This window comes from Mizuhopecten yessoensis, unplaced genomic scaffold (genome assembly GCF_002113885.1).
Source record: "Mizuhopecten yessoensis strain PY_sf001 unplaced genomic scaffold, ASM211388v2 scaffold10901, whole genome shotgun sequence".
In the NCBI taxonomy this organism is placed as follows: Eukaryota; Metazoa; Mollusca; class Bivalvia; order Pectinida; family Pectinidae; genus Mizuhopecten; species Mizuhopecten yessoensis.
In genome coordinates, this window is record NW_018408778.1 from 203807 (window position 1) to 222931 (window position 19125).

The following is a 19125-nucleotide window of genomic DNA, read 5'->3' on the forward strand; positions in this document are numbered from 1 at the left end:
AAGTTTCAGAGCAAATTTGGTTGAAATCTTCTCGTTTCGTCGGAGAAGCTAAGTTCCCCTTCAGGCCCCCCCCCCCTGGCCTCAGGGGGTCGAACCAACCTCATTTATTTAAGAAATGATTGCCCTCCCCTTGTGATGCTTCAGACTAAATTTGGTTGAAATCCTCACTGGCGTTAAGTAGGAGATGCATTTTAAAGCAAATTTAGCTAAGTTCCCCTTCAGGGCCCCATCCCCCTGGCCCCAGGAGTCAAACCAACCTCATTTATTTAAGAAATGATTGCCCTCCCCTTGTGATGCTTCAGACTAAATTTGGTTGAAATCCTCTTTAGCATTTAGGAGGAGATGCGTTTTAAAGAAAAAGTTGACGACGGACGACTAACGACGATGACGGACAATGGACGCTGCGCCACAGCATAAGCTCACTTGCCCTTCGGCCAGGGGGGCTAATAACTGTATAATAGAATGAATACAAAACACAGGAAAACAACTGATCAATCAACTACATGCAAACAATAGGCTCAGGGGGACTAAAGAGCTCACATGGTATTAAATTTTTTGTCAGGGGCTTTAACTTTGAGAAATGATCAGTATTGGTTTTTTTAATTTTGCATTAGTGAGATTGCAGAACCTCTAGTTAGATAATGGCTTCATCTGAATGAGGTATTTCCCCCCTTTGTACTTAATTTGATTAAGAGATTAACATGGCGAAACTAACAAAGGGGTAAACGTTACAGAGGCTTGGGTAGTGACCATGGATACTGAATTGTTCCTGAACAGCACTTTGTTAGCATTGTTTCAGGAAAATTTGCATCAGGTTTGGCCACCTTTATTAAAAGCTCTGGTGAAGAAATGAAAATGTTGACAGACGGATGCTTTGCCATGACATAAGCTTAAAGGCACTGAAGCAATTTGTGCCTGCAAGTGAGCTAGAAGTAAATCTGCTATGCACAAGCAAAACCATAACGTCATGCTAATGTGTACTATTCCTCAAAACCTTCAGTCGCTCAGCATGAACACACGGCATACATAACTAAGGTTTGCTGATGTTTGGACTTGTGACAGCCCAGTCAAGGATGGGGGCAGTTCTGATTATAACCTCAATACTCAAACCATTGTAAGTTTATCAGCTTTTTCAAGATGGAATATATGAACAAAATAGAAAAAAGCAATTGCTTGAATTTCCATTAGATCATCATTATTAGATGATTAGAATAACATTATTAGATGATTAGAATAACATCTTAGAATATAAGAATACATATAGATCATTATAGCTGCTTCTACAAAAGGGCAGACAACTTCATGCAGTTATGTTTGATAAAATAATTTGATTGCAACATTACAAGATCAAGCAGTAAGAAGCTAATGAAATGTATTCACATAAAAATCTACATTTCTCCTACCTACAAATTATACTTGGTTCACAGTAAGAAGTCATAACACTTTTCAAATAAATAATCTTGAAAATGTCTCTTTTTTCAGTATTTAACATTTTTTGACAAATAGATACAGAATAAGGCTGACTGAAGATATAGAAGAGATTTTAGATGACTATTTGGCTCACCCTGGTAGACTGAACTTCTAATACTCGCCCACCCAGTTCCCTACAAAGGACACAAAAAGCATGCAAATCAATCGTGCTATTATACTTTCTTTCATAGAAAAGATAAAAAAGAAATTTGCACTGATGAAGATCAACATTTGTCAAAGTTTCATTGATAAAGAAAAGCTTTATAATACAATATAGTTATCAATTTGATACTATACCCAAGACATTAACAGAACCATCAACCAACTTTACTCTAAAAAAATAGCAAGATGTTTGCTTTAACATGTACGCTAATCAGCTTTTCATTTACATGGCTTGACAATATTTTAAAGATATTTGTTTCTGTTCTTCATATCTAAGCAAGATTAAACAAAGATTTGGGTACAATATCAAATATGATGTTTAAATAATAAATAATAAACAAATACTGAACAGTGTACCAAAAATAACACATCTGTAAAATATACTAGAAAATAGGTCTCCTTTTCTACAAAAATGATTAAACTGGATTCTGTAACAGAATCTGCAGGGATATTAGACTAACAGCTGACATGTGGCTTCATTTCGACTTTACCAGATGATTAATTGAATACCTCCTGCTTACCTTGGTCGCTCTGGTAAATCCTCTGGATTACTGCAGTAGGCCCCTACAATCTCTGTCGAGTTCAACCCATGACTAGTGGCGGTGTTCTGCACCATTTTCCGACTGGGTGGTAAAATATCTGGAGTCAACACTTTGCAACATCTTCCTTCATTGAAATTTCTTTCATTTTCTTCACTGGGATATGACTGTTTCGTGTTGTTATCCAAATTTCTATTTTCTAAATTTTTAAAACTTGTCCCTAATGACTGACTTGAATTGGAATCTTTCAAAGGGCCAGCTGAATATTTTGAAGGATAGGCATCATCTTGTCCGACACATTTCCTCACTAAACTGTCAACACACACACAGTTGTCCACTGTTTCAATGCTGATCATTTCTTTGACAAGAGATGGCATATCCCTGTCAGATCCTGATTCGGACATACAAGGTACACCTCCACCATTCACCTTGGATGAATCTGGTATCCATGGTGACGAGGTAGCCGTCTCCTCCTCACTATTACTAGTTATTTGATTATCCTCATCATTAACCTCCAGTTGTAGGTGCAGATCCTCTTCATCATCACTGATATCACTGAACCGATCACTGTGGACAACATTGAGCGACCCATTACTGCAACTACTTACTGGGGATTTGTGCTCGTACAAGCCAAACCCGATGTGGTTTTGAGGTGTCCTGAGTATCTGAGATGTGTTCGGTGATGATGTGGACAGCAGAAGAGGTGGAGATCTTGAGTTGTCATTAGTAGGACCAGTCTTGGGATATTTAGGTATGTTTGGAGGTCCAAGGTCTGGTGGTGAGTTGGATCCTTCACTTGAAGATCCTGAGCTTTGTTTCTCATAAACTGAAGAACTAACTCTCTCCAGGTTTGAGGGATTGGCTTCATTTGACTTCCCACAAAAGTTCTCAATGTCTGCCGCTGATAATGGTGTCAATCTGATCACCGCTTCCTTTAACTTGTTTTTTTTTGAACAATTTTCACTCGAGTTTGAATTCTGTGATTCATCGCAATCTTTGCTGTTCCCTGAATTGAAGTCTATGAAAGACGTGGCCACCCTATCATCCTGACCAAGACCAAATGCTGGAGTTTGTGAGGAAGGACTTCTCAGACTCACTGATGAAAATGGCTTGAAGTCAGCATCACACATAGTGACCTGGTTCATAAGTGGCTGATAAACTGGGGACAAATCACTTCCTGAGGAGTTTTTCATCCTCAAAGTTGTTTGCATTGTAGAGTAGATGGGTGACAGACTGTTATCACTGGCAGGCAAGACAGGACTCTGAGCCTCTGATGTTGAGCGTGTCAGACCTTGATGGTCACGTGCTAGCTCCTCCGGGGACAAAGGCAGAGGAGGTGAAATATTTCCCTTGTCTGAATCAGAAGATGAAAGGAAAGACATCCTAAACATGGCATCTTCATATCTGACCTTGATGTCCTCAGTGTTTTCATTGTAAGAAAGTCTAGTGTCGTTCAGATTCGCTATTGTTGCTTCATGAAGTAAAGAAAGACTGTTCATCAATTTCCCACCACTAGGTGTTTTCTTGCGGCGTGATTTTTTACTCAGGAAGGCTATCTGAAGTTTCTGGTTTCTGGTAAGCTTCTTTTTCTTTCTATTGCTTTTAGATGATTTAGGATCATCAGAATCAATATCAGCCTGCTGCTCTTTACTATCGTTTGACCAGTCATCACAGGTTTCTGCTCTCAAACTTGGATTTTTTTCAGGAGATGACTGACAAGAAGACTGATACGAAGATTCTTCAGAACTATCACTACTGCATTTCCTGCTGTGGTGGCAGCGTGATGACTGGTTTATGTATAAGTCTTGTTCCTTTCCACTGGCCAAGTCTGAAGTTCTGTTGTTGATAGAGTGATTCAGGCATTTTTGTTGTGTCACTAAAAAGTCATTCACATTTACACTTTCATCTTGACCAATCTCAAGTCTTTCTAGGCACACTGCCATTTTACGATGACCTTTGAACCTTCCAATCACAATGTAATCTATTCCTGCCACCTCCTTTTTCTTCTTCTTACGTTTTGTTCTTTTTAATTCTTTATTTTCTTTCTCAAATGTGTAATCCATATCACTCCCCGAGTTTTCAGTACTTGTTGCTTTGGTTCCTTGGCAGGAAAGTCTGTGACTTTGTTTTCCATCTCTTGCTAGACAGGACAGTTTCCTTTTCCGTGGTTTCAGCTGTGTTTTAGATATGTCAGGAGCACTCATTGAACTTTCTGAAGAATCCTTTCTAGAAGTTGTCCGCGATGACAGCCCTGACCAAGATGCTGAGATTGGCGATTCCATTCGACCTTGACGGGTAAGGTCATTCTCAGCCAGACAGTAATTTTTGACAGACTGACAAGGTTGGAGTTCTAACTCACTCTTTAGTGTTCTTAACTTGGCTTCCAGTTCGTTCCGACTACAGATGATATCTGAATCAAACAGTTTGTAGTTTTCTAGGCCAAGACCATTACAGTTGTGACGTATTGGACTGCGACCTGCGACAGGTGTCTGGCTGGTGATTGGAGTTAGGACTCCATTTGATGCCTCTGTCAGATTGACATCCTTCAGTATGACATTCTGGATTTCCTCCCCATCTGGGTCTATAACAGGAGACACATTGTGAATGTGGCCATTAGCTGTGATCTTGAACCTCCTCTTTGTGGAGAGATTCCTTCGCCTGATGACCTTCAGATTTTTGTCATTGAGTCTTATGTCCTGAAGTCCTTCATTGGCGTGTACACCTACAGCAGCTGACACTAAACACCCCCCATCAACTCTATCTCTTTGGAACATTTTCCTGTCATGTTTATCGTCTAATTTGTCCTTCAACGCTGATGTCATGAGTACCTGTTCAATGATATTACTAAAATTAGCACTATGCTTACCCCCATAAGAAGGGACTTTAGTGGGTGACTCATTTCCATGATCATTCTTCTGTGGATGGAATTTAGAATGTGTGAATTTGGTCACATGATCATTAATATTCATATCCTGTAGCTCATCTCTTTGCTGTTCTTGTTGAACATTATTAACAAATGGTTCAGTGTCATCACTTAAGATTTTAGAATTCAAAAGTTTTTCAAAAATGTTTCTACTGTGAGAATATTCGCGCACCCCAGTTCTTGGTGTGACACTAGGATGGCCAGCTCTGTGAAAATCTTTCTTCTCAGGCAATTGAGTTTTGTGACCAGAGGGACAGCCCCCCTGGTCACTAAGCCCTAAAAAATTACCGGTGTTCTGTTTTTCAATCTTTTCCATCTCTGTTGAGTTTGCAGCAATTGGAGGTAAGTTGTGTACAGACTTTGGTATGCTGTTCCCAGATTCATCTCTCTTATTACCATTTACTTCATTCCCTCTTAACAAGTCATCTACTGGCATTTGACTTGTGATGACTCGACCTGGCATGTGATCCCAAGATATGTTGGATCCAGGCATTCGACTATTTGGCATATACCCTCTAGGTGGATTATTCCCTGGTACATGACCTCTAGGTATTGTCCCTGGAACATGACCTCTAGGTATCGTCCCTGGAACATGACCTCTAGGTACGCTTCCTGGAACATGACCTCTAGGTACGCTCCCTGGAACATAACCTCTAGGTACGCTCCCTGGAACATGAACTCTAGGTACGCTCCCTGGTGCATGACCTCTCATCATATATCCTTCTTGGAAATTACCTCTTGACATGTGACCTCCTGGCATCTGACTTGACATTTGACCCTGCATATGATCCACTGGCATTTGACCTGGATGCCCATGACCACCCATCATGGTTCTTTCTGTTATATGACCATCTGCCCTCTGATTTCCATACATCTGGCTTTCAGGCATGTGATTTCTGAATGTGTTTCCTCCTGGCCTTTCACTTGTTGATATGTGGCCCTCATGCACGTAACCTTTTGTTACTTGCCCTCCTGACCTGTGACCTCCTGAATTAAAATCACTTGACTTGAAGTCTGCAGCATTATCACCTGTCACATGCTCTCCATTATTACCAGGACATCCATTATTTTGAGTAGAATGAAATCCCTTTTCATTTTTATGGTTAGCAGTAAAATCAGAGTTTTGAGAATTTTGAGGATCATCCCAAGTCTTGTTTTGTTGATCTCCATTTTCTTGTTTTGGTAATCGTTCCTTTGAGGCAATCGTTTCCTTGCATTGAGATTTCCCGGTATCAGAATCAGACGAACTGTATCCTTTGCTTAAGAAATTCTGAAACTGACTGAAGAAACTTTTCTGTGGTGTCTGAGATCCACCTTTTAAACCTTGAGCAGGAAGACTTTCCTCCATTCCATTTTTCATGTCATTTTCATCCATTTTCTGGTCATTTTGAGCAATATCATCCTGTTCTTTTGGACACATGCATTTTCCCATATCACATTGGCACATTTTTATTGTAGATGATGGTGGTGACCTGGAATTATGTCCCTGAACAGGCTCAGGTCTTGGCTGATTTGACATGTTTCCCCTGGATTCCTGGCCCTCCCTGCTGATGGTATGATGGGTTGGTTGAGGTCGGCCTCTATACTCATCAGAGAAATTTGGACTGCCTGTGTAGGTACAAGGTCTATTTCCATCTTTGATAGCCATACGTTCATGCAACATTTTCTTCAGGTGTAGATTGCTGATGTTCTCAGATAACTTAGCTTTCAATGACTGGTTTTGTGGACTTGCTCCAGCATGGTTTTCTTCAACATGGTTTTCTCCAGTATCACATTTTTTGGTAAAATCTGTTGTAGTTTCTGTGGATGATAAAATTTTTGGAATTGGTTGTTGGCATGGTGCATTTGGCCCTGAGTTATCAGACATCCTGGGTTCTGGTACAACTCCAAACAGATCTTGGGCTAGAGTATTGCCTGGATGGTGCATGTAAGACATATCTGTAGGAGCATTCTTCTGATTATCAGAAACAGGCTGCTCACCAGTGTCTGAATATGCAGCTTGTGTCTTGGTACAGCTGGCTATATTCTGTGCACGAATACGTTTTATGGCCTTCTCTATGTCTAGGGTTGATAAGTTTTGTGTTTTCACAATTTCCCGTCCAATTTTCAACAAGCTATATCGCCTAGCATCCATTGGATGCATTCTGACAAATTTAACCGTGTTTGAACTGTCCAACGGCCTTTTCTTGTGGAATTTTAAACGTTTGAATACTGGAGTTGGCACTTGAAATGAAAATGTATATGAAGCATTAGAAGCTGCTGACTTTACTATAGGAATCTTGTCCACAACAGAGTTAGACCTACTCCTAGGCTGTGTGGGGGTTGGACTCTGGGGAGTTAGTGGAAACGTTGAATTTGGTACATTTGAAGGTGTATCATACTTTCGCGGTCTTCCACGTTTTTTGATAACAGAGAGTGACCGAACAAGCTTAGGTGACAGCCTCCCTGCTGGTGACTGTGTTCCCACAGACTGTGCTGATGTTGGATGTCTCATACTCCCTGGAAACTTCATAGAGCCATGGGTTGATGTGCTATACTCCTTCATGCCATAGGGTGGATTACTAGTATTACTCACAGGTGAATAGTTACCTTGAGACATTTGAATCCTGTCTTGTCTATTCCAGTATGGATTGAATTGTTGATGACCTGAATTATGGGGCTGCTGATGATATGTGTTCATGCTAGACTGAGAATCGCTCCACATCTGTTTGTACTGAGGAGAGAACTGCTGAAAGCCTATATTGCCATGAAGATCAGGATGGCCAGAATGACTTTGGTGGCTCTGATGACCTTGTTGAGTTTGTGGATGACCTTTATGAATTGGTTGACCTTGAGATACATGACTTTGTGATTGGTGACCTTGAGATGGATTACTTTGAGGCTGGTGACCTTGAACTGGATGAACTTGTGATTGATGACCTTGTGATAACTGACCATGAGCTTGGTGACTTTGAGATGGCTGACCTTGACCTGGTGACTGGTAATTTCCTAACTGTCCCTCCTGATGAACATTGACACCAAAACGAGGGTCTTTGTTGACACTGGAGACCAGACTTTGAAGACTTTGAAGACAGGAAAATGTGTCAGATTTCTTTCCTTGTTGTTGGCTTCCTGCAGTGACAGCAGATCCCTGAAAATTACTTTGGTTGTTAAGTTTTGGACTCTGTGATGTCTGAGAGGATGGTTTTGAAAATGAATTTGCAATGGCCATGTCCTGAACAGGAGATGATAACACTGATGACTGTGACTTTGATGATGTATCCATGAACAAATCTTCCTGACTTCCAAGAAGAGATGAATTTGATAACTGACTAGAATCTAAAGTATTCTCCCCCAAGGATGACCGCCTGTGCAAGTCTTGACTGGAAGGCTTCACCTGAGTGAGTAGATCAGCAACTTTCTGGGGTTGGCCTTTAACATCATATGGCGATAGGGGCGAGGTGAGTGGGCCAACATTAGGTGTTGTTGGTCCAACAGACGTACGCGAGGAAGCTGTGGATATATTGGAACACCGACTAACACTCCTCTGCCCAGGCTCTGTCAGACTCAAGCAGTCCTCATCCTCATCCCCAAGCAAAAGTCTCTCTAGGGTACTCTGGGGTTTAGTGGTCTGTTCATCTGATGGCTGAGCTCTGACTTTATTAGTTGAAACCTGGCCTGGGACGGTCTTTAATGACACTGAACTGACCTGTGGTGTGCCCAGCAAAGGCTGTGTTTTTTTAGTTTTCCTGCCTCTCTTTGCTGTACTTTTATTAGCATTGGTCCATTTCCCTCCAGCATTCTGATTGCCTTGCTTCTTCCTACCGTGTGACTGCCCCTGCATTGGTGCCTGGTTGCCATGGAATTGCTGTGGCCATTGTTGTTGGTTTGGATGTGACTGCAATTGTTGGTGGTTTCCATGATATTGGTTGTATTGGTAACCACCATGACTGTAATTCTGTTGTGGTATTTGTCCTCCACCCTGTTGATCTGTTACCTGGTTGTACTGGTTCATATATGTCCCTGTGTTGAAGTCCCCACTGGACTGGTTCCCATAAAAGGTCTGGTTATAGTTGTTATAGCCATGATTGTCAGCACTAGAGTAGTCACCCATGCACATTGGAGCGGGCTGCATGGGCGTGAGCTGAGAGCCCCTGCTGTCACTGGTGTCCAGCGAGGTGTTGGTTGAAGTTGCTGTGGGGGATTGCAGGGGTTGCAGTGGCTGCATGGTTGCGAGAGACTGCGGCGAAGGCATGGAGGCTGAGGGTGATTGCAGGGTAGGTGACTGTCGTGTGGACAGTGGTGACTGCAGAGAGGAATGGGGCGAGTGGAGCACTGGTGAGTTGACTGTCTCTAGTGGTGACAAGACAGTGTCTGTAGTAGACTGGTGCTCTACCCTAGGGATGTGCTGTGCTGGACTAGGGCTAGACATAGAGTTATCCCCTCCCCAGCCCTGGTTTCCCTGACCCCAGGACATGGACATGTTATTCTGTGGAGGTGACATTTCCTGTAGCTGTTGAAAGTTTTGACCCCATCTACTGCTGTCATAGTTTTCAGCACCATGGTTTCCGTAGCTGTTATCCATGCCATAGTTACAGCCATACCCCTGCTGTTGTTGGTATCCCTGATTATACTGCATTGATGAGTTTCCCGGATTCCCATACATAAACTGGGAATTATCTTCAAACATCATTTGCTGGGATTGGTTTTGATATTGGCCTTGATTCTGTTGATATGGTTGATGGCCCTGACCCTGTTGTCCCATCTGGTTGAAGGTAGGCATGACAGGTCCAGAAACTTCCTGCATTTTCTTGGCTTTGGATTTTGCTGAAAAAACACATTTATTATGTATAAAACACATATTGATAACTTCAATTATAGAACTAAACAAAAACACCCCTTTCTTCAATATTAACAAGATTCGTTGTATATTTAGTCAATTTTAATCCATTTCAAATATTTGCTTTTCAATTTTGTTTTTGCAATAATCAATAGGTTTCTGGTTTTTTAGTTTCTTTTCCTTATTTTAATTGTAAAATATAACAGTTTGTATCCCTTTCTAAGATGTGATTTTAAAATTTTACCTGGTTTTTCATCAGCAGCTCCATCAAATTGTGGAATAATTTCATCAATCTCATCGTCATCCTCTTCATTGTTGGTTTCATGCAACTGAGAGTCATTCCAAGTGTCATCCATCCCTGACCAGTTAAAGTCTCGCTCACCAATGCCACTGAAACACAACAAAACAATAGGACATGAAATACAACAAAACAATAGGACATGAAACACAACAAAACAATAGGACCTGAAACCCGGTCATACAATCTGACATGAAACCTGGTCATACAATCTGACATGAAACAGTCATACAATCTGACATGAGACACACCCATACAATCTGACATGAAACATAGTCATAAAATCTGACATGAAACAGTCATACAATCTGACATGAAACACAGTCATACAATCTGACATGAAACACGGTCATACAATCTGACATGAAACACCCATACAATCTGACATGAAACAGTCATACAATCTGACATGAAACAGTCATACAATCTGACATTAAGGACAGGGAAACACAGACCCTTTGCCGATACCAAGTGATGACCACTTATAGCTGTATCCTGACAGACTGTCTCACCTTGGTCCCTGTACAGGCTCTTCCTCATCCTCCTGTCCCCACATTCTCTGTGACATCTCCAGTGTCTCTGCATCCTCCGACATCCCATCAGGGTCGTTTTCCGGTTGCTGAGACGTGTTGTGTAGAACACTGTCTTCTTCCTCAAGAGCCTCTAGCTGACACGCTGCTACCTGAGAACATGCTGGTGAACTCTCCTCTGCCAGAGATGCCAACATCTCAGCAAGTCCTTGGCTAGACCCTGTACAACAAAATGCAGAGTTTTTTTTAAAGAACAATGGTCATTTTTGTACATGTATCTCCAACTGATTTATATTTCTTTTCTAATTCACAAACTAACACATAATATTAAAGCAATATTTGTGCATAACATGTATTAAATTTTGCTGAAATGAATGAGATTTCCTCGTCTGATAGATAAATAATCCAGGTTTTGTGGAAAATTTATTGGAATGCCAAAAACAAGTGGCCTCGAGGGTCTGTATCCCTCACCTGGATATTTGAGCTATCATGAGAAACTGTAATCAATAAAAGTGATTTTGAAAATACTTCCACATATTGAGTATCCTTGGCTTAAAAATGTTCCAGACTTAATGAAACTTTATACTACTCTATTCCAGCATACACTGGTCAAATATCCTCACCCAAGGTTTGGTTTGGTTTGTTTGTGTTTTACATCCTATTAACAGCTATGGTCATTTAAGGACGTGCCAGATTTTGGTGGTGGAGGAAAGCCGGAGTTCCCAGAGAAAAACCACCGACCTACGGCCAGTAACATTTTTCAGTAGCCTTGATTTTGCAAAGCATTTCTATTTCAAGTGTCTATATCAAATTTAAGCAATAGACTTTCCTCTTTCAAATAATTATCTAGTATTTGAAATTCATATCTATTCATCAAAATCTTCTTGATATATTAGAGACGTGTTTAAGACTTCTTAAAATTTAAAGAGAAATGTTGAAATGTTCCTGTACAAGCTACATTCACAATCAGTATTGAAAATGGTTGCCACGAAAAGGACATCATTTATGTAATATTACTGAAGATCTTATTTAGATGACCAATACAAGCTTGACACTGAGATGTCAAATCTTCTTGTTCCAGTAAATCTGTGTTCATATACAAACCTGTTATTGCTCACAACATCATGAATGACAAATCCTTTAGAAACCTTGTTTATCGACACTGATACAGCTGATTTTTTATAACATTTTTTGGGGGGGATTTTTGAGATTGATCTTCTCCACTGAATACATCACACAATAACGTCATCAGAAATATTTTGTAAATGTATCATCTTTAAAACAATGGGGATTAGGGTGCTCTTTTTAAGTGTTGTTCTCGTACTTACTTTGAGGCTGTGACATCGGCAGACATTCGGCCGGCGACTCACTGAAGCTCTGACTAAAGGACACAACTCTTTTGATGGATTCCAGACTGATCACCGGGGCAACCTTTTCTTCCTCCTCTAAAACCACAGCATCCTGGGAGCTGGACAAGTCACCTGTTAATAACAGAAAGGAAGAGAATTAAAGATATCCTCATAACTAACATCAGAGAAAGAGTATCATTGTGTGTTGTTCAGCTTATATATGTCCTATGTATCAAGTGAATTCTACTGATATTATTACTCTTGTCAGAGGTGCAGATTCGGTTTATTAAGATTTTACATTCTGTGAAAGATGTAATTTCTTGTTTAATTATTGAGTTCCTACCTTCTCTCTGTGACATGTAGAATTCCTCATTTAAGTGGACGGAGTGAACTTACCTTCTCACTGTGACATGTGGAATTCCTCTACCTTCTCACTGTGACATGTGGAATTCCTCATGTAAGTGGAGGGAGAAATCTTACCTTCTCACTGTGACATGTGGAATTCCTCATGTAAGTGGAGGGAGTAAACTTACCTTCTCTCTGTGACATGCAAAATTCCTCTACCTCCTCACTGTGACATGTAGAATTCCTTATTTAAGTGAAGGGAGTGAACTTACCTTCCGTTTGTGACATATGTAGGTCCACTTCATGGGCAGGAGTAGGGCTTATATCGTCGCCCTGAGAAGCCTCAGAATTTGTATCAGATTGGCTGTCCCTTTAAACACAACAACACATTACAACAGAAGACAACAGTACTGAAGTAAGTTATATCATGTTTATTCAAGATGGCATTTTCAGCCAAAAGTGAGAGATCTGATATCTGTATTATTCCCTTTTCTCAAAGCTATGACACATTATCAACTGCGAAATGTGATGGGTGGCAATTATACTTTATAAAATGTTAACAACAAGAAAGCGTCATTTCTTCCTCTATATCATAATCATCCTTGTTACATTATTTAATTACTGACCCCATATTGAAGTAACACGAGATTTACTTTCCCAATGCATAAAAAATCACCTGAGGAAGACATTGCCTATCATACCAGCAATGAGACAAACAAACCTGTCTATACACTCACAGGTGATATAATGTCGGTCAATACCTGGTCGTAGACACATTTCATGTCAACCCTTATGGGGTCAATAACGATTTTATCATACAAAGAAAATGTATCTAATATATGACTCATGAATTAAAGAAGATCTATCAAATTAAATTACAACAGATCTTTAGTCCAAAGCCCAGATTATTAAACATTTAAGATACTGTGTAATATTTTCTGGTACATCATTTCACCATTTTACTGTTCAAACTACCTTGCTAGTATATCCCATCCTATACAATGATAAGTATACAGATACATCATAAATGCTGTGTCAATATTACAGGTATTGATATACGTGGCTTCTATAACCCTGAAAACCACAAGTGATACACCTAATTCCTACTACAGAGTAATAGGTTTTAACAACTTTTTTTTCCTCATATATTCTTTTATTCAATCATATATACAATATTACTATGTAGTACATTAATCTTTAGAAATATGTTTCAAAATAGTCTGAAAAGAGTAAATCATAGTTAGTTTTCTAACTAATTATTTCAGTGATAAAGTTCCATTTACTTTTAATTTTGTCCCTTCCTTAGTACTGTAAGAGTACAGACCAACCTCTTCTATTCTTTTGTAGTAGGATAAATATAATTTACCCAGGAAAAAAACTTACATGTAAGGTTGATGCTCCAAAACGATCTCATGAAATCTCTGTCTAAGCTCTAGATCACTTTCTGTTACTTCTACATTTTCATGCTCTGAAACATAAATCACACCATTGGATGACCGACACACCCTTTCCATACAAAATACTTGAGATTGAAGGCAATGCCCTGGTTAGCCACCTTACATTCTCGTCTCATAAATCAGTGAACACTACCTGGAACACTGTAGACATTTTAACCTTGGCTGGAAGTACATACTTGCCAACCTTTCAAACTTTTCATGGAAAGGCCTCTGTGGTTCAATTTGAGAAATGTCTAAATTACTTACAATGACACTTTCTGACAAATTACCAGCATTAGATTGAGATGATCAATGCAACAAAGCAAGGCCACTAACGCTCAAGGGAGCGTTGGCAAGTATGCTTGTAAATAAAGTCATGTGAAACAGTAAGCAAAGTCATGTGAAACAGTTGGTAAATGTATGTGAAACAACAGGTTAAGTCATGTGAAACAGTTGGTAAATTTAGGTGAAACAATAGGTAAAGTCATGTGAAACAGTTGGTAAATTTAGGTGAAACAACAGGTTAAGTCATGTGAAACAGTTGGTTAATTTAGGTGAAACAACAGGTTAAGTCATTTTAAACAGTTGGTTAATTTAAGTGAAACAATAAGTAAAGTCATGTGAAACAGTTAGTAAATTTATGTGAAACAACAGGTTAAATCATGTGAAACAGTTGGTTAATTTAGGTGAAACAATAGGTAAAGTCATTTGAAACAGTTGGTACATTTAGGTGAAACAATAGGTTAAGTCATGTGAAACAGTTGGTAAATTTATGTGAAAGAACGGGTTAAGTCATGTGAAACAGTTGGTTAATTTAGGTGAAACAATAAGTAAAGTCATGTGAAACAGTTGGTAAATTTATGTGAAACAACGGGTTAAGTCATGTGAAACAGTTGGTTAATTTATGTGAAACAACAGGTTAAGTCATGTGAAACAGTTGGTTAATTTAGGTGAAACAACAGGTTAAGTCATTTTAAACAGTTGGTTAATTTAAGTGAAACAATAAGTAAAGTCATGTGAAACAGTTGGTAAATTTAGGTGAAACAATAGGTAAAGTCATGTGAAACAGTTGGTAAATTTAGGTGAAACAATAGGTTAAGTCATGTGAAACAGTTGGTAAATTTATGTGAAACAACGGGTTAAGTCATGTGAAACAGTTGGTAAATTTAGGTGAAACAACAGGTAAAGTCATGTGAAACAGTTGGTTAATTTAGGTGAAACAACATGTTAAGTCATGTGAAACAGTTGGTAAATTTAGGTGAAACAACATGTTAAGTCATGTGAAACAGTTGGTAAATTTAGGTGAAACAATAGGTTAAGTCATGTGAAACAGTTGGTTAATTTATGCAAAACAATGAGTAAAGTCCTGAACACCTTAATAGGACGATGTCAATGGGTGTAAACATGCAGTCATCAGACTGTAATTTGAAACACTGCACATGAAGATTATTTCGACCATTTTCAAAAAACAAAAGTTTCTCCATCAGAACAAAACAGAAGCAACAAAAGGAATAGACTTAGGGTATACCTTGAGACTCGGGAGGTGCAAGTTGTGAAGTCTCCCCTCTATCTCTCCTCCTCTGCTTCTCATCTTCCCACAGAGCTGCTAGTCCAGGGTTTGTACCAACATTGGCTAAGTAGTACAGAAACACATAGAACTGTAAGCAACAGGTTAATCTCCCAGGAAAATCCCCCAAAAAGTAAACTGCAAAGTTACATCAAGTGATGATTACATATATCCCCCCTTAGTTTGCTGCAAAGTAGGGTTATAATAATATAACCTGAACTTCTGGTTGAATAAATTCAATACAGGCTATTATTAAGATAGTATAGAACATCAAAAGTAAGAACATTTACTGTTGCTGTATAAGTAAGAGATCATATATCCTGAAAAATGATTCTGCTTTGTAATTATTTTATAAATAATTCTGTTACGTAATTACTTTATAATAATAATAATAATAATGGGCGGATTGGTCGAGTGGTTAACACTCCGGCCTTCCATGCAGGTGACCCTACTACAAACAGAACACATTACATCTCCAGCACATACACAGGCATACACATATAGGGAGATATTAGCCAGGTGGCATAGGATTAGTAGTTAGTGCCTGATAAGGCAGTTCCTTTAGAGTGGCTTATGTTAGCTAGATAGGGCACTATATCAAATGTTGTATATTATTATTAATATCACTTACTGTATTAAATCATGACATTTGTTCATTTACCACCCACCTCCACAGTAAACATGGCTTTTGAGCACTTACCATCTACCTCTAGTCTGTTAAGGATGTCAGCAGCTACAACATCAACCTCCAGCTCACATGTACTCAGTCTCTCAACGTCAACATACAGGTCGCTGGAACATACAAGTCATACACACAGTTATCACAAAACCCTCTACAATTGTATTTCAGTATGCATGTTGCCCTTATGTAAAAATGAAGAACAAAATGCATAGGAGACTCTGTGTGTCAGAAGGATGTCTATTGTCTGCTTGGAGTCCAATTTTAAAAAGGCTAACTCTAAAAATGTATACGTTTTAGTTTAGTATAAGTAAGATGTATCCAATGCTTTATTCCTTTACCTGGTAGTGACACTGTGATGTCCATCAACTTTATGCTAAATGGAACATACTTCAGGTTTTGGTCTTCATGAACTTAGTGAACTGTTTATTCAATAACGACTGGTCCTAATTAACGGATAAACAGGAACGTATTGCAGGTGAAGTAAAAAACTTTCAGGTTTTTCACCAATGATATTAGTGCTGATGCTGTCAAAATCTGAAATCCTTACTTCAGTAACTTACATTTAGTCTTATCTTTCATACAACTGACTTTAAAATCTTGTTAAATTTTTTACATTTTATAAAATCTCTCAAACAACATTCAACTGATTTGTTTTACATAACAAATGAAGCAGTATATAAGTGTTTCCTCTTAATGTTGTAGGACTAGGTATCAGATGTAGAAAATAAAATATTAAAGTATAGTATTGTATTCAGTGACAAAACATTGCAATGTCTTAATGACATAATTGTTTAATCAAGACAATTTTCCTATGATCTTAAACTCAATTAAGTGAAATGACCTATATATTGTATAACTTTATGTGATATATGAATGCTATGATTTTGACCTCTGCTGATGTATTCCAATCATTATGACCTTGACCTCCACTGATGCACTGACTGACCTTGAGATGGTAGTGTCGTCCCAAATTGCGTTGTGCTGGTTGTCATCAAGGCTGAGAGGCAGGAACTTGGGAGTTCCTGTGCCACGCCCAACTGATCCCTGACTTCCAATCTCCATAATGTTACCATTGTCTACAAATGAGTATCGCTTTCCAATAAAAGTCTTATTGTCTTATCATAAAACATTCATCTATAAAGTCTAATAAGTAATTTGCACTGGGGTTTAACGTCCTATCAACACCTATAAGCAATAAAAAGACTTGAGCCCTTTTGCTGACCTTTCAGTTGGGTATAGGAACCTGAGAGCGTATAAGATACACCACTCAATCAGGATGCACTGACTTAACATTTGACCTCTCACTAAGATCTTGATTTTTGGGGTACAGAAGTGAGAGTGGTAGGCAAGTCCAGTGCTGACAGTTAACAAAGATTCATCAAATTATTTTAAACCAGTCAGAAGTTATGGTCCGGACACAAATTTGATGACGATAAACAATCAGTTTACCTTTAAACTTTTTAATGTGACCAGTACCTTTCATTGAGGGTTATGAAATTAGTATGCAACATTTATATATCTGCAGTTAGTCAGAAGTTTTGAATATCATTTTAAAACTTTCAAATATATACACAAATTTCTTTCCAATACCAACATCAAATGAATGTAAATTGTTGCGGTCAATTTCACTGAACAATGCTGAGGTAAAACTTACCATCTTCCCTCCTTCTCCGGCGAAACTTGACCGCTGCAGCATTGATTAGGTTCATACCGTACAGGTTATAGTCTATGAACATCTGAAAATGTAAGATCACAGCTAATCAGCTGACCTTGTGATAGACAAGATATCACACAACCTGTAGACAGGGAACTGATCAAAGTTAAACAGTTACTTGTCCCAATGTTATAAAAAGAATAATACCAAGTTGTCTTTTAGGTTTGTGGCTGGAATACATGATATAACAATTTTGTAATAAACGATTGACACTGGACATAGCAACAAAATCTTATTTTAACCAGATTATCTCATAGGGTGATCAAGGTGAATATGGTAAAATGGTGATATATATGTTAATTGTGATGTAGTTATGATAGACCAGTCTAGTATACCTGTAGTGTGTAGGGTATGTGCGACTCGTGGGGCTGGTACACCTGATAGTATATATAGGTGTGATGTAGCTATGATAGACCAGTCTAGTATACTGGTAGGGTGTAGGGAATGTATGACTCGTAGGGCTGATACACCTGATGGTATGTATAGTTGTGATGTAGTTATGATAGACCAGTCTAGTATACCTGTAGTATGAAGGGGATGTGTGACTCGTGGGGCTGGTACACATGATAGTATGTATAGTTGTGATGTAGCTATGATAGACCAGTCTAGTATACTGGTAGTGTGTAGGGAATGTATGACTCGTAGGGCTGATACACCTGATGGTATGTATAGTTGTGATGTAGTTATTAGTATACCTGTAATGTGTAGGGGATGGGTGACTCGTGGGACTGGTACACCTGATAGTATATAAAGTTGTGATGTAGCTATGACAGACCAGTCTAGTATACCTAGGGAATGTATGACTCGTAGGGCTGATACTCCTGATGGTATGTATAGTTGTGATGGAGTTATGATAGACCAGTCTAGTAGACCTGTAATGTGTAGGGGATGGGTGACTCGTGGGACTGGTAAACCTGATAGTATGTATAGTTTTGATGTATCTATGATAGACCAGTCTAGTATCCCTGTAGTGTGTAGGGGATGTGCGACTCATGGGGCTGGTGCACATGATAGTATGTATAGTTGTTATGTAGCTATGATAGACCATTCTAGTATACCTGTAATGTGTAGGGGATGGGTGACTCGTGGGACTGGTAAACCTGATAGTATGTATAGTTTTGATGTATCTATGATAGACCAGTCTAGTATACTGGTAGTGGGGAGTGAATGTATGACTCGTAGGGCTGATACTCCTGATGGTATGTATAGTTGTGATGGAGTTATGATAGACCAGTCTAGTATATCGGTAGTGTGTAGGGAATGTATGACTCGTGGGGCTGGTACATCTGAT

General features: G+C 39.1%; 1 protein-coding gene across 2 annotated transcripts in view; it reads right to left on the reverse strand.

Moving 5' to 3' along the window:
• Positions 1-19125, reverse strand: part of LOC110463393 (DNA polymerase zeta catalytic subunit-like) — a 92590-nt gene that overhangs the window by 19564 nt on the left and 53901 nt on the right. For both annotated transcript variants that reach the window (XM_021517943.1, XM_021517942.1), the window contains exons 7-17: positions 17775-17856; positions 17067-17196; positions 16139-16230; positions 15400-15504; positions 13819-13903; positions 12708-12805; positions 12070-12222; positions 10724-10961; positions 10158-10303; positions 2154-9900; positions 1565-1604 (exon numbers count right to left, since the gene is read on the reverse strand). In XM_021517943.1, coding sequence (XP_021373618.1) covers positions 1565-1604; positions 2154-9900; positions 10158-10303; positions 10724-10961; positions 12070-12222; positions 12708-12805; positions 13819-13903; positions 15400-15504; positions 16139-16230; positions 17067-17196; positions 17775-17856 — 8916 coding nt within the window. The remainder of the gene's footprint in view (positions 1-1564; positions 1605-2153; positions 9901-10157; positions 10304-10723; positions 10962-12069; positions 12223-12707; positions 12806-13818; positions 13904-15399; positions 15505-16138; positions 16231-17066; positions 17197-17774; positions 17857-19125) is intronic.